Source organism: Heptranchias perlo, chromosome 10 (genome assembly GCF_035084215.1).
Source record: "Heptranchias perlo isolate sHepPer1 chromosome 10, sHepPer1.hap1, whole genome shotgun sequence".
Classification (NCBI taxonomy): domain Eukaryota; kingdom Metazoa; phylum Chordata; class Chondrichthyes; order Hexanchiformes; family Hexanchidae; genus Heptranchias; species Heptranchias perlo.
Window position 1 is genome coordinate 62,488,983 of NC_090334.1, and position 12,900 is coordinate 62,501,882.

General features: G+C 45.6%; 1 protein-coding gene and 1 long non-coding RNA gene across 2 annotated transcripts in view; one reads left to right on the top strand and one right to left on the bottom strand.

Moving 5' to 3' along the window:
* Positions 1-12,900, bottom strand: part of LOC137326643 (uncharacterized) — a 135,136-nt gene that overhangs the window by 54,029 nt on the left and 68,207 nt on the right. The gene's annotated exons all lie outside the window — the stretch shown is intronic.
* rin3 (Ras and Rab interactor 3) overlaps positions 1-12,900 on the top strand; it is a 91,222-nt gene that overhangs the window by 44,736 nt on the left and 33,586 nt on the right. The window contains exon 4 of the mRNA XM_067991932.1: positions 551-623. Within this exon, the coding sequence (XP_067848033.1) occupies positions 551-623 (73 nt within the window). The remainder of the gene's footprint in view (positions 1-550; positions 624-12,900) is intronic.

A 12,900-nucleotide genomic window follows, 5' to 3' on the forward strand; every position in this document is an offset into this window, starting at 1 on the left:
ATGTCATCAGTGCCCGACTGCTATTTTAACTGTGGGGCTGAGCATGGAATCAGTTGTGGTTTTCCTGCCAGTTCCACCTAGGAGGAAGAACAGTCGGAGCCAAGCAGGCCCAAAAAGGCACATGTTTTTACTTTTTTAGTCTCTCCTTGTGAGACCAGGAGGTGTAGGAGGGAAAGTATAGGCTACCCTTGACCTGGGCTTCCCCCTCCCCCCCACCACCCCCATCGACCTACTTGACAGCAGTCCCCGGCGGTAGCCTCCTGCCACCCAACACTGCACTCCAGTTCGAGCGGGAAGCTGGCCGGGGGCATGCAGATGAGGCCTGGGAGTTAAAATCTTCCGGGCCTCATGCTGCTGCGGTCAGGACGGTTGGCCGCCAGCCTCGGGCCCCACCTGCCCAATTCCTGCCCCGAGTTAAAATTGGAGCTATACTGTACAATGAATTCAGGAATCCATCAGTGTGTCGTTTCATTTGGGTGACATTTTTATACTTTATTATCTATTATACTAGGGTACTGAAGTTCTCAATTCTCTACAACTTTCCTTTCAGTTATGTACTTGGATGGCTCCTTACTGGTGTTTGAAGATATCTTCAAAATGGTCGCATTCTATTGTGTGAGCAGGTAAGTCATTGCTCTCTCTTGTTTGACTGATCCACTCAGCCCATGTAACACAGCGTATAATGCAAGTTTTTTAAGGTATGCTGCAGTAGCCCAGTATGCTCAGTGCTATAGAACAACAACAACTTGCATATATATAGTGCCTTTAATGTCGTTTGTTTTCTATCAATTCATTTTCTGAACTTTAAGAAAATAATTTCTCCTCTTTCTTGCCATCTATGCTGCCCTTTTCCAGCTGGATGGTCCAGATAGTCAGATTAACCCCATCATTACCCTTTTGTAAACAATCTCAACCCAATTCCAAGTGGAGACAAGTCCATAGCATAAGGTTGTCTACAATATAACACTGAATTTTGGTCATAGAGGCTATAGGGATTGTGTGCGCATCAGTCTTCACTAGAGAAGAGGATGCTGCCATTATAGCAGTAAAAGAGGAGGTAGTAGCGATATTGGATAGGATAAAAATAGATAAAGAGGAGGTACTTAAAAGATTGGCAGTACTCAAAGTAGAAAAGTCACCTGGTCCAGATGGAATGTGTCCTAGGTTACTGAGGGTGGAAATTGTAGATGCTCTGGCAGCAATCTTCCAATCCTCCTTAGATATGGGGATAGAGCCGGAGGACTGGAGGATTGCAAATGCGACACCCCTGTTTAAAAAAGGGGGAGAGGGATATTCCCGGCAATCACAAGCCAGTCAGCCTAATATCGATGGTGGGGAAACTTTTAGAGCCAATAATCTGGGACAAAATAAATTGGCACTTGGAAAAGTATGGCCTAATAAATGAAAGTCAGCACGGATTTGTTAAAGCAACAGAAAAACATAAGAACATAAGAAGTATGAGCAGGAGTAGGCCATATGGCCCCTCAGCCTGCTCCACCATTCAATAAGATCATGGCTGATCTTTTACCTCAACTCCACTTTACCGCCCTATCCCCTGATTCCCTTGGAATCCAAATATCCATCGATCTCAGTCTTGAATATACTCAGCGACACAGTAGTCACAGCCCTCTGGGGTAGAGAATTCCAAAGATTCACAACCCTCTGAGTGAAGAAACTTTTCCACATCTCGGTCCTAAATGGCCAACCTCTTATCTTGAGACTATGACCCCTAGTTCTAGACTCTCCAACCAGGGGAAACAGCCTCTCAGCATCTACCCTGTCAAACCTTCTAAGAATATATTTCAATGAGATCACCTCTCATTCTTCTAAACTCTAATCTTGTGTAACAACCTCTTGTGTGGCACCTTATTGAATGCCTTTTGAAAATCCAAATATACCACATCCACTGGTTCACCTTATCTATCCTGCTAGTTACATCCTCAAAAAACTCTAATAAATTTGTCAAACACGATTTCCCTTTCATAAAACCATGTTGACTCTGCCTAACCATATTATGATTTTCTAGATACCCTGTTACTATGTCCTTAATAATAGATTCTAACATTTTTCCTAGCACTGATGTCAGGCTAACTGGCCTATAATTCTTTGTTTTCTCTCTCCCTCCTTTCTTGAATAGCGGGGTTACATTTGCTACCTGCCAATCCATGGGGACTATTCTGGAATCTAGGGAATTCTGGAGGATCCAAACCAATGCATCCACTTTCTCTGCAGCCACCTCTTTTAAAACCCTAGGATGTAGGCCATCAGGTCCAGGGGATTTGTTGGTTTTTAGTCACATTAATATCTCCAGTACTTTTTCTTTACTAATCTTAATTGCTTATGTTCCTCACTCTTTCCGGTATGTTTTTTGCATCTTCTACTCTGAACACAGATACAAAATATTTGTTTAATGTCTCTGCCATTTCCTTATTCACCATTATAATTTCTCCTGTCTCTGCCTCTAAGGGACCCACATTTACTTTCACTAATCTCTTCCTTTTTACCTGCTTGTAGAACTCTTACAATCTGTTTTTATATTTCTTGCTAGTTTAATCTCATATTTAATTTTCTCCCTCTTAATCAATTTCTTGGTCATCCTTCGCTGATTTCTAAAACCGTCCCAATCCTCAGGCTTACTATTCTTTTTGGCAACATTGTAAGCCTCTTCTTTTAATCTAATCCAAAAGTCTTCTACAGGCAAGTAAACAGTAAACGGGTAGTAAGAAGAGGGGCGGGGCGGGGCCGATTAGGGACCATAAAGGAGATCTACTCATGGAGGCAGAGGGCATGGCCGAGGTACTAAATGAGTACTTTGCATCTGTCTTTACCAAGGAAGAAGATGCTGCCAGACTTTCAGTAAAGGAAGATATAGTTGAGATACTAGATGGGCTAAAAATTGATAAAGAGGAGGTACTTGAAAGGCTAGCTGTACTTAAAGTAGATAAGTCACCCGGTCCAGATAGGATGCATCCTAGGTTGCTGAGGAAAGTAAGGGTGGAAATTGCGGTGGCACTGGCCATAATCTTCCAAACATTCATAGGTATTGGGGTGGTGCCAGAGGACTGGAGAACTGTAAATGTTACACCCTTGTTCAAAAAAGGGTGTAAGGATAAACCCAGCAACTATAGGCCAGTCAGTTTAACCTCAGTGGTGGGGAAACTTTTAGAAATGATAATCTGGGACAGAATTAACAGTCACTTGCATGTGTGTGGATTGATTAGGGAAAGCCAGCATGAATTTGTTAAAGACGAATCGTGTTTAACTAACCTGATAGAGTTTTTTGATGTGGTAACAGAGAGGGTAGATGAGGGCAATGCAGTTGATGTGGTGTATATGGACTTCCAAAAGACATTTGATAAAGTGCCGCACGGTAGGCTTGTCATCAAGATTGCAGCCCATGGAATAAAGGGGGCAGTAGCAACATGGATACAGAATTGGCTAAGTGACAGGAAACAGAGAGTAGTGGTGAACAGTTGTTCTCCTTAGAACAGAGATGGTTGCGAGGAGATTTGATAGAGGTATTCAAAATCATGAAGGGTCTAGACAGAGTAGTTAGTGATCAACTGTTCCCATTTGCAGAAGAGTCAAGAACCAGAGGGCTTAGATTTAAGGTGATTGGCAAAAGAACCAAAGGTGATATGAGAAAAACTTTTTTTACACAGCGAGCGGTTAGCATCTGGAATGCACTGCCCGAGGGGCTGGTGGAAGCAGATTCAATCGTGGCCTTCAAAAGGGAACTGGATAAGTACTTGAAAGGAAAAAATTAGCAGGGATACGGGGATAGGGTGGGGGAGTGGGACTAGCTGGATTGCTCATGCATAGAGTTGCCGCAGACTTGAATGGCCCCCTTCCGTGCCATTAATGATTCTATGATTCTATAATACCATCCTTAACTTCTCTTGTTAGCCATGGTTGGATAATTTTTCCCATGGAGTTTTTATTCCTCAAGGTATTGTATATTTATTGAGAATTATGTATTTTTTTTAAATGTTCGCCATTGCTTATCTGACCGTCATATCTTTTAATCTAATTTCCCAATCGATCTTACCCAACTCCCCCCTCATACCTACATAATTTTAGCTTTGTTTAAATTTAAGGCCCTAGCTTTGGAGTTAACTACATCACTCTCAAATTCAATATGAAATTCTATCATATTATGATCACTCATTCCCAAAGGATCCTAAACTAATTAAACCTACCTCATTACATAAGAGAACATAAGAAATAGGAGCAGGAGTAGGCCATACGACCCCTCGAGCCTGCTCCACCATTCAATAAGATCATGGCTGATCTTCGACCTCAACTCCACTTTCCTGCCCGATCCTTCATTCCCCTAAAGACCAAAAGTCTATCTACTTCAGCCTTGAATATACTCAATGACTGAGCATCCACAGCCCTCTGGGGTAGAGAATTCCAAAGATTCACAACCCTCTGAGTGAAGAAATTTCTCCTCATCTCAGTCTTAAATGGCTGACCCCTTATCCTGTGACTATGCCCCCTATTTCTAGACTCTCCAGCCAGGAGAAACAGCCTCTCAGCATCTACCCTGTCAAGCCCCCTCAGAATCTTATATGTTTCAATGAGATGCTCCCCCTCATTATTTTAAAGCAATATCAACCGCCCTAGTTATTTGATTCGCCAGGACACTGGTCCCAGCCTGGTTTAAGTGGAGCCTGTCCCAACGGAACAGCTCTCTCTTTCCCCAGTACTGATGCCAGTGCCCCATGAATTGAAACCCCTGATTCCCACACCAGTCTTTCAGCCACGCATTTAACTATCTAATCTGTTTCACTCTATGCCAATTTGCATGTGGCTCAGGTAGTAATCCAGAGATTATTACCTTTGAGGTCCTGCTTTTTAATTTGGTCCCTAGCTCCTCAAACTCCTTGAGCAGAACCTCATTCCTAGTTCTATCTAATGTCGTTGGTTCCTACGTGGATCACAACAACTGGATCCTCCCCCTCCTGCTTCAAGTTCTTTTCCAGCCGTGAGGAGATGTCCTTAACCCTGGCACTAGCTAGCAATTCAGCCTTCAGGACTACCGGTTGTGGCTGCAAAGAACAGTATCTATCCCCCTGCCTATACTATCCCGTAACACTACCACATTCCATTTTGCTCCCCCCACTTGAATGGCCTCCTGTACCATGGTGCCATGGTCAGTGTGCCCATCCTTCCTGTAGTCTTTGTTCTCATCCACACAGGTAGCAAGTACCGTGTACCTGTTGGACAAGGTCAAAGGCTAAGGCTCCTCCACCACTGCATCTGGGGTCCCCTTACCTACCTGACTCACATCCTCCTGTCCCTGACCACTCACCAAATCTAAACCAAATCTAAACCACTACCTAACCTAAGGGGTGTGACTGCCTCCTGGGTCAAAGTGTCCCACTTCTTTATGTCTCCGCTCTGCTCTCGGTCACTGGTCCCACTCCTTTATGTCCCCGCTCTGCTCTCGGTCACTGGTCCAGCTCCTTTATGTCCCCGCTCTGCTCTCGGTCACTGGTCCCACTCCTTTATGTCCCCGCTCTGCTCTCGGTCACTGGTCCAGCTCCTTTATGTCCCCGCTCTGCTCTCGGTCACTGGTCCAGCTCCTTTATGTCCCCGCTCTGCTCTCAGCCGCTGGTCCGGCTCTTCTCTTGGTCGCTAGTCAGGCTCTGCTCCCGGTCTCCGGTCCGGCTCTGCTCCCGGTCGCCGGTCCGGCTCTGCTCCCGGTCGCCGGTCCGGCTCTGCTCTCGGTCGCTGTCCGATTCTCCTCTGGAGCCTCCGCTCCCGCTCCTTTTATCCCCAAAAACCACTAAAAACTAAAACCACTAACCTTGAGCTAAAAAGTATCGACTTACCCTTGGCGCTCCTCCTTGCCTTGTTTTGATTTCTCGTGCGGCTCCCTTTATGCTCTGCTCAGTCATAGTCTAAATCACTTAGCACCTCCTTCCGTCTCTGCATCTAATTCCCACTTATCAAATTCCCAGTTGAATGTCTTCACTCTTAGCGCGTCACTCTGTTAGATGTTCACTCTCTGTCTTTCCCACCTTCTGTGCTCAAGCTCTGTGTTTGTCCAAAGATTCTTGTACCATATACCTTTCTGACTCAGCAAAATCGTGTTTGACTAACTTGATTGAGTTCTTTGATGAAGTAACGGAGAGGGTTGATGAAGCTAATACGGTTGATGTTGTATATATAGACATTCATAAGGCATTTGATAAAGTACCACATAATAGACTTGTTAGCAAAATTGAAGCCCATGGGATTATAGGGACAGCGACAGCATGGATACAAAATTGGCTAGAGGACAGAAAGCAGAGAGTGGTGGTGAATGGTTGTTTTTCACACTGGAGGGAAATATACAGTGGTGTTCCCCAATGGTCAGTATTAGGATCACTGCTCTTTTTGGTATATATTAATTATCTGGACTTGGATATAGAGGGTATAATTTCAAAGTTTGCAGATGACACAAACTCGGAAATGTAGTAAACAGCGTGAAGGATATTAACAGACTGGTGAAATGGGCAGACACATGGCAGACGAAATTTAACACAGAGAAGTGTGAAGTGATACATTTTGGTCAGATGAGTGAAGAGAGGCAATATCAACTAAATGGTACAATTTTAAGAACAAAAGAACCTAAGGAGAAGGAGCAGGAGTATGCTAAACACCCCCTTTAAAGGGGGTGCAGGAACAGAGAGACCTGGGGGTGTATGTACACAAATCTTTAAAGGTGACAGGATAAGTTGAGAACGCTGTTAAAAAAGCCTATGGGATCCTGGACTTTATTAATAGAGGAATAGAGTACAAAAGCAAGGAAGTTATGCTAAACTTTTATAAAACACTGGTTAGACCTCAACTGGAGTATCAATTCTGGGCACCATACTTTAGGACGGATATCAAGGCATAAGAGAGGGTGCAGAAGAGATTTACTAGAATGGTGCCAGGGATGAGGGCCTTCAGTAATGTGGAGAGACTGGAGAAGCTGGTGGTGTTCTCCTTAGAACTGAGAAGGTTAAGGGGAGATTTGATAGGTGTTCAAAATCACGAACGGTTTTGACAGAGTAAATAAGGAGAAACTGATTCCGGTGGCAGACTGGTCGGTATTCAAAGGACACAGGTTTAAGGTGATCCGCACAAGAGCCAGAGGAAACACGAGGAAACATTTTTTTATGCAGCGAGTTGTAATGGTCTGGAATGCACTGCCTGAAAGGGCGGTAAAAGCAGATTCAATAGTAACTTCCAAAATGGAATTCGATAAATTTACAGGGCTACGGGGAAAGAGCAGGGGAATGGGACTAATTGGATTGCTCTGTCAAAGAGCCGGCACAGGCACGATGGGCTGAATGGCCTCCTCCTGTGCTGCACCTACTCCTATGGCACTCTGATACTACGATACTCAAGTACGAGTACTGTTTGAGGTTGGCTGCACAACATTTCTCCTATAAATATAGCTGGAGCCATGCATCTGTGACAGGTTATCGTAGAGAGAAGGTATTTTATCTGGCTTATATAATAGTAACGAATGAAATGTGCTACAGCAGAGGCCAATGATATATTTTTTTCATTCATGGGATGTGGACATCGCTGGCAAGGCCGGCATTTATTGCCCATCCCTAATTGCCCTTGAGAAGGTGGTGGTGAGCCGCCTTCTTGAACCGCTGCAGTCCGTGTGGTGAAGGTTCTCCCACAGTGCTGTTAGGTAGGGAGTTCCAGGATTTTGACCCAGCAACGATGAAGGAACGGCGATATATTTCCAAGTCAGGATGGTGTGTGACTTGGAGGGGAACGTGCAGGTGGTGGTGTTCCCATGCGTCTGCCTGTCCTTGTCCTTCTAGGTGGTAGAGGTCGTAGGTTTGGGAGGTGCTGTCGAAGAAGCCTTGGTGAGTTGCTACAGTGCATCCTGTAGATGGTACACACTGCAGCCACGGTGTACCGGTGGTGAAGGGAGTGAATGTTTCGGGTACCAATCAAGCGGGTTGCTTTGTCCTGGATGGTGTCGAGCTTCTTGAGTGTTGTTGGAGCTGCGCTCATCCAAGCAAGTGGAGAATATTCCATCACACTCCTGACTTGTGCCTTCTAGATGGTGGAAAGGCTTTGGGGAGTCAGGAGGTGAGTCACTCACTGCAGAATACCCAGCCTCTGACCTGCTCTTGTAGCCACAGTATTGATATGGCTGGTCCAGTTAAGTTTCTGGTCAATGGTGACCCCCAAGATGTTGATGGTGGGGGAATCGACAATGGTAATGCCATTGAATGTCAAGGGGAGGAGGTTAGACTCTCTCTTGTTGGAAATGGTCTTTGCCTGGCACTTGTCTGGCTCGAATGTTACTTGCCACTTATCAGCCCAAGCCTGGATGTTGTCCAGGTCTTGCTGCGTGCGGGCACAGACTGCTTCATTATCTGAGGGGTTGTGAATGGAACTGAACACTGTGAAATCATCAGCAAACATCCCCATTTCTGACCTTATGACGGAGGGAAGGTCATTGAAGAAGCAGCTGAAGATGGTTGGGCCTAGGACACTGCCCTGAGGAACTCCTGCAGCAATGTCCTGCGGTTGAGATGATTGGCCTCCAACAACCACTACCATCTTCCTTTGTGCTAGGTATGACTCCAGCCACTGGAGAGTTTTCCCCCTGATTCCCATTGACTTCAATTTTACTAGGGCTCCTTGGTGCCACACTTGGTCAAATGCTGCCTTGATGTCAAGGGCAGTCACTCTCACCTCATCTCTGTAATTCAACTCTTTTGTCCATGTTTGGACCAAGGCTGTAATGAGGCCTGGAGCCAAGTGGTCCTGACGGAACCCAAACTGAGCATTGGTGAGCAGGTTATTGGTGAGTAAGTGCCGCTTGATAGCACTGTCGACGACACCTTCCATCACTTTGCTGATGATTGAGAGTAGACTGATGGGGCGGTAATTGGCCGAATTGGATTTGTCCTGCTTTTTGTGGACAGGAAAATACCTGGGCAATTTTCCACATTGTCGGGTAGATGCCAGTGTTGTAGCTGTACTGGAACAACTTGGCTAGAGGCGCAGCTAGTTCTGGAGCACAAGTCTTCAGCACTACAGCCGGGATGTTGTCGGGGCCCATAGTCTTTGCTGTATCCAGTGCACTCAGCCCTTTCTTGATATCACGTGGAGTGAATTGAATTGGCTGAAGACTGGATTCTGTAATGGTGGGGGTATCGGGAGGAGGCGAAGATGGGTCATCCACTCGGCACTTCTGGCTGAAGATGGTTGCAAACGCTTCAGCCTTGTCTTTTGCACTCACATGCTGGACTCTGCCATCATTGAGGATGGGGATGTTCACAGAGCCTCCTCCTCCCGTTAGTTGTTTAATTGTCCACCACCATTCACGACTGGTGTGACAGGACTGCAGAGCTTTGATCTGATCCGTTGGTTGTGGAATTGCTTAGTTCTGTCTATAGCATGTTGCTTCCGCTGTTTAGCATGCATGTAGTCCTGAGTTGTAGCTTCACCAGGTTGGCTCCTCATTTTTAGGTACGCCTGGTGCTGCTCCTGGCATGCTCTTCTACATTCCTCATTGAATCAGGGTTGATTCCCTGGCTTGTTAGTAATGGTAGAGTGAGGAATATGCCGGGTCATGAGGTTACAGTTTGTGCTGGAATGCAATTCTGCTGCTGCTCATGGCCCATAGCACCTCATGGATGCCCAGTTTTGAGCTGCTAGATCTGTTCTGAATCTATCCCATTTAGCACGGTGGTAGTGCCACACAACACGTTGGATGCTGTCCTGGGTGTGAAGACAGGACCTCGTCTCCACAAGGACTGTGCTGTGGTCACTCCTACAATAATGTCATGGACAGATGCACCTGCGACAGGTAGATTGGTGAGGACGAGGTCAAGTAGGTTTTTCCCTCATGTTGGTTTGCTCACCACCTGCCGCAGGCCCGGTCTGGCAGCTATGTCCTTCAGGACTCAACCAGCAGTGGTGCTACCGAGCCACTCTTGGTGATGGACATTGAAGTCCCCCACCCAGAGTACATTCTGTGTCCTTGCTACCCTCAGTGCTTCCTCCAAGTGGTGCTCAACATGGAGGAGGACTGATTCATCAGCTGAGGGAGGGAGGTAGGTGGTAATCAGCAGGAGGTTCCTTGCCCATGTTTGACCTGATTGCCATGAGAGTCCGGAGTCAATGTTGAGGACTCTCAGGGCCACTCCCTCCTGACTGTATATCACTGTACCACCACCTCTAGTGGGTCTGTACTGCCAGTGGGACAAGACATACCCATGGATGGTGATGGAAGAGTCTGGGATGTTGGCTGAAAGGTATGATTCTGTGAGTATGGCTCTGTCAGGCTGTTGCTTGACGAGTCTGTGGGACAGCTCTCCCAATTTTGGCACAAGTCCCCAGATGTTAGTGAGGAGGACTTTGCAGGGTCGACTGGGCTTGGTTTGCCTTTGTCGTGTCCAGTGCCTAGTGGTCCGTCTGGTTTTATGACTTTTTGTAGTGAGATTGTACAACTCAGAGGGCGATTAAAAAAATCAACCACATTGCTGTGGGTCTGGAGTCACATATGGGCCAGCCCAGGTACGGACGGCATGTTTCCTTCCCTAAAGGGCATCAGTGAACCAGATGGGTTTTTACGACAATCTGGTAGTTTCATGGCCACCATTACTAGTTTTTTTTATTCCAGATTTTATTTAATTAATTGAATTTAAATTCCCCAGCTGCCATGGCGGGATTTGAACTCATGACTCTGGATAATCCAGGCCTCCGGGTTACTAGTCCAGTAACATAACCACTATGCTACTGTACCCGACTGTACCTTTATCACTGACTTCATAGGAACATAGGAAGATAGAACCAGGAGTCAGTCACTTCGCCCCTCGAGCCTGTTCCACCATTCAATTAGATCATGGCTGATCTGTGACCTAACTCCATATACCCGCCTTAGTCCCATATCCCTTAATACCTTTGGTTAACAAAAATCTATCAATCTCAGATTTTAAATTAACAATTGAATTAACATCAATTGCCATTTGTGGAAGAGAGTTCCAAACTTCTACCACCTTTTGCATGTAGAAGTGTTTCCTAACTTCACTCCTGAAAGTCCTGGCTCTAATTTTTAGGCTACGTCCCCTAGTCCTAGACTCCCCATCCAACGGAAATAGTTTCTATCTACCTTAACAGTTCCCTTAATATCTTGAAAACTTCAATCAAATCAACCCTTAATCTTCTAAATTCTAGGCAATACAACCCTAGTTTGTATAACTTCTCTTCGTAATTTAACCCTTGGAGTCCAGGTATCATTCTAGTAAATCTTCATTGCACTCCCTCCAAGACCAATATGTCCTTCCTGAGGTGCGGTGCCCAGAGCTGAACACAGTACTCCAGGTGTGGTCTAACCACGGCTTTGTATAGCTGTAACATAACTTCTATCCCCTTGTATTCTAGTCCTCTAGACATAAAGGCCAGCATTCCATCAGTCTTTTTGATTATTTTCTGTACCTGTCCATGACATTTTAATGATCCATGTACATGGACTCCTATGTGTCTTTGAACTTCCTACTGTTTTGAAAGTACTCTGATCCATCCCTTAGGTGCAAAATGGATGACCTCACACTTAATTACATTGAAATCCACAGTTTTGCCCATTCAATTAATCTATTAATATCTCTCTGTAATTTTATGCTTCCATCTAAACTGCATATAATGCTGCCTATCTTTGTGTCATCAGCAAACTGGATATCTATCCCATCATCTAAGTCATTAATAAATAGAGTGACTAGTTGAGGCCCCAACACAGATCGCTGTGAGACACCACTGATCACATCCGACCAATTTGAGTACCTGCCCATTATCCCTGCTGTCTGTTTCCTGCCGCTCAGCCGGGAGTTCAGCTTTCTGTATGTATCATAACTCAAACAGGACATAATATTCTACGTATGATCTCACCAGAGCTTCAGTGTCAGTATCATATCTTTGGACTTAGACTATTAGTTTACTTACACTGTACATCTTAACCTAAGGCTGTCATGTTGCTAGCAATGAGTTACTGTCACTTCCTTGGATTTATTGTTGCCTGTAGTGAGCCAGATTCTCTGAAATAGAGAAACATTAATATTATGGATAGGGAGGTGAGATCCTGATAGAAGAATTGTAAAAAGAAGGAACTCATTATCCGTGCTGCCTTCATGATGTCAGTCTAGTCACCAATGGTGGGAGCAATGCTTTGAGGGGGGAGACTGGGAGTGTTGCCTTGAAGAAGGAGGAAAGTGGGCACCATCAGAAAGTGATGGGGCATAAGGAAAAGTGCCACCACTAACTGAGAGAGAGCCAGCATTAGCTAAGGATGTGTGTGGGGGGAGCACAAATTGAGGTGTGGGAGGGAGAAAAAGGGGGTGGGGGAGGGTTGAAGAAGAATGGAAAGTTAAATGGGGAGGAGGGGTGGAAGGAGAGTGTCAGCATGGAGAGGGGGTGTGGGTGTCCCCAGAGTGATAGGCTGAACCAAGGGAGGTGGAAGAAGAGTGGCTTGCTAAATTGAGGGAGGAGAAGAGTGCCATTTTGAAGGTGAACAGTGCCAGTATGAAGTGGAAGCATTGGATGAGGATATGGTAGGTGGGATTTTCTTCCCCAGATCCCCATACCACTGCAACTTCAGCGGAGTGGAAATTCTGCCCGCCCCATGTCTGCACCACTAACCTTGGCCAATTTTCCAGGGCCGGCCTTATGGGGGAGGATGGAAGAAGAATGGAAATCTGAATGACTTGGCTGGGCTCCTGGCAGAATTCTGACCTGCATCTGGGAGCCTGCCTTGGGGGAAGAAAGAAAATCACTTCTGCAGGTTTTGGGCCTCTACCAAGGAAAAGCTTGGCCATCTGCTTCTGGGGCAGCTGATGAAAATGTTTTTTTTTAATTTGTAAAATTCCAGGCAAGAGTATATTTGGTTTAACT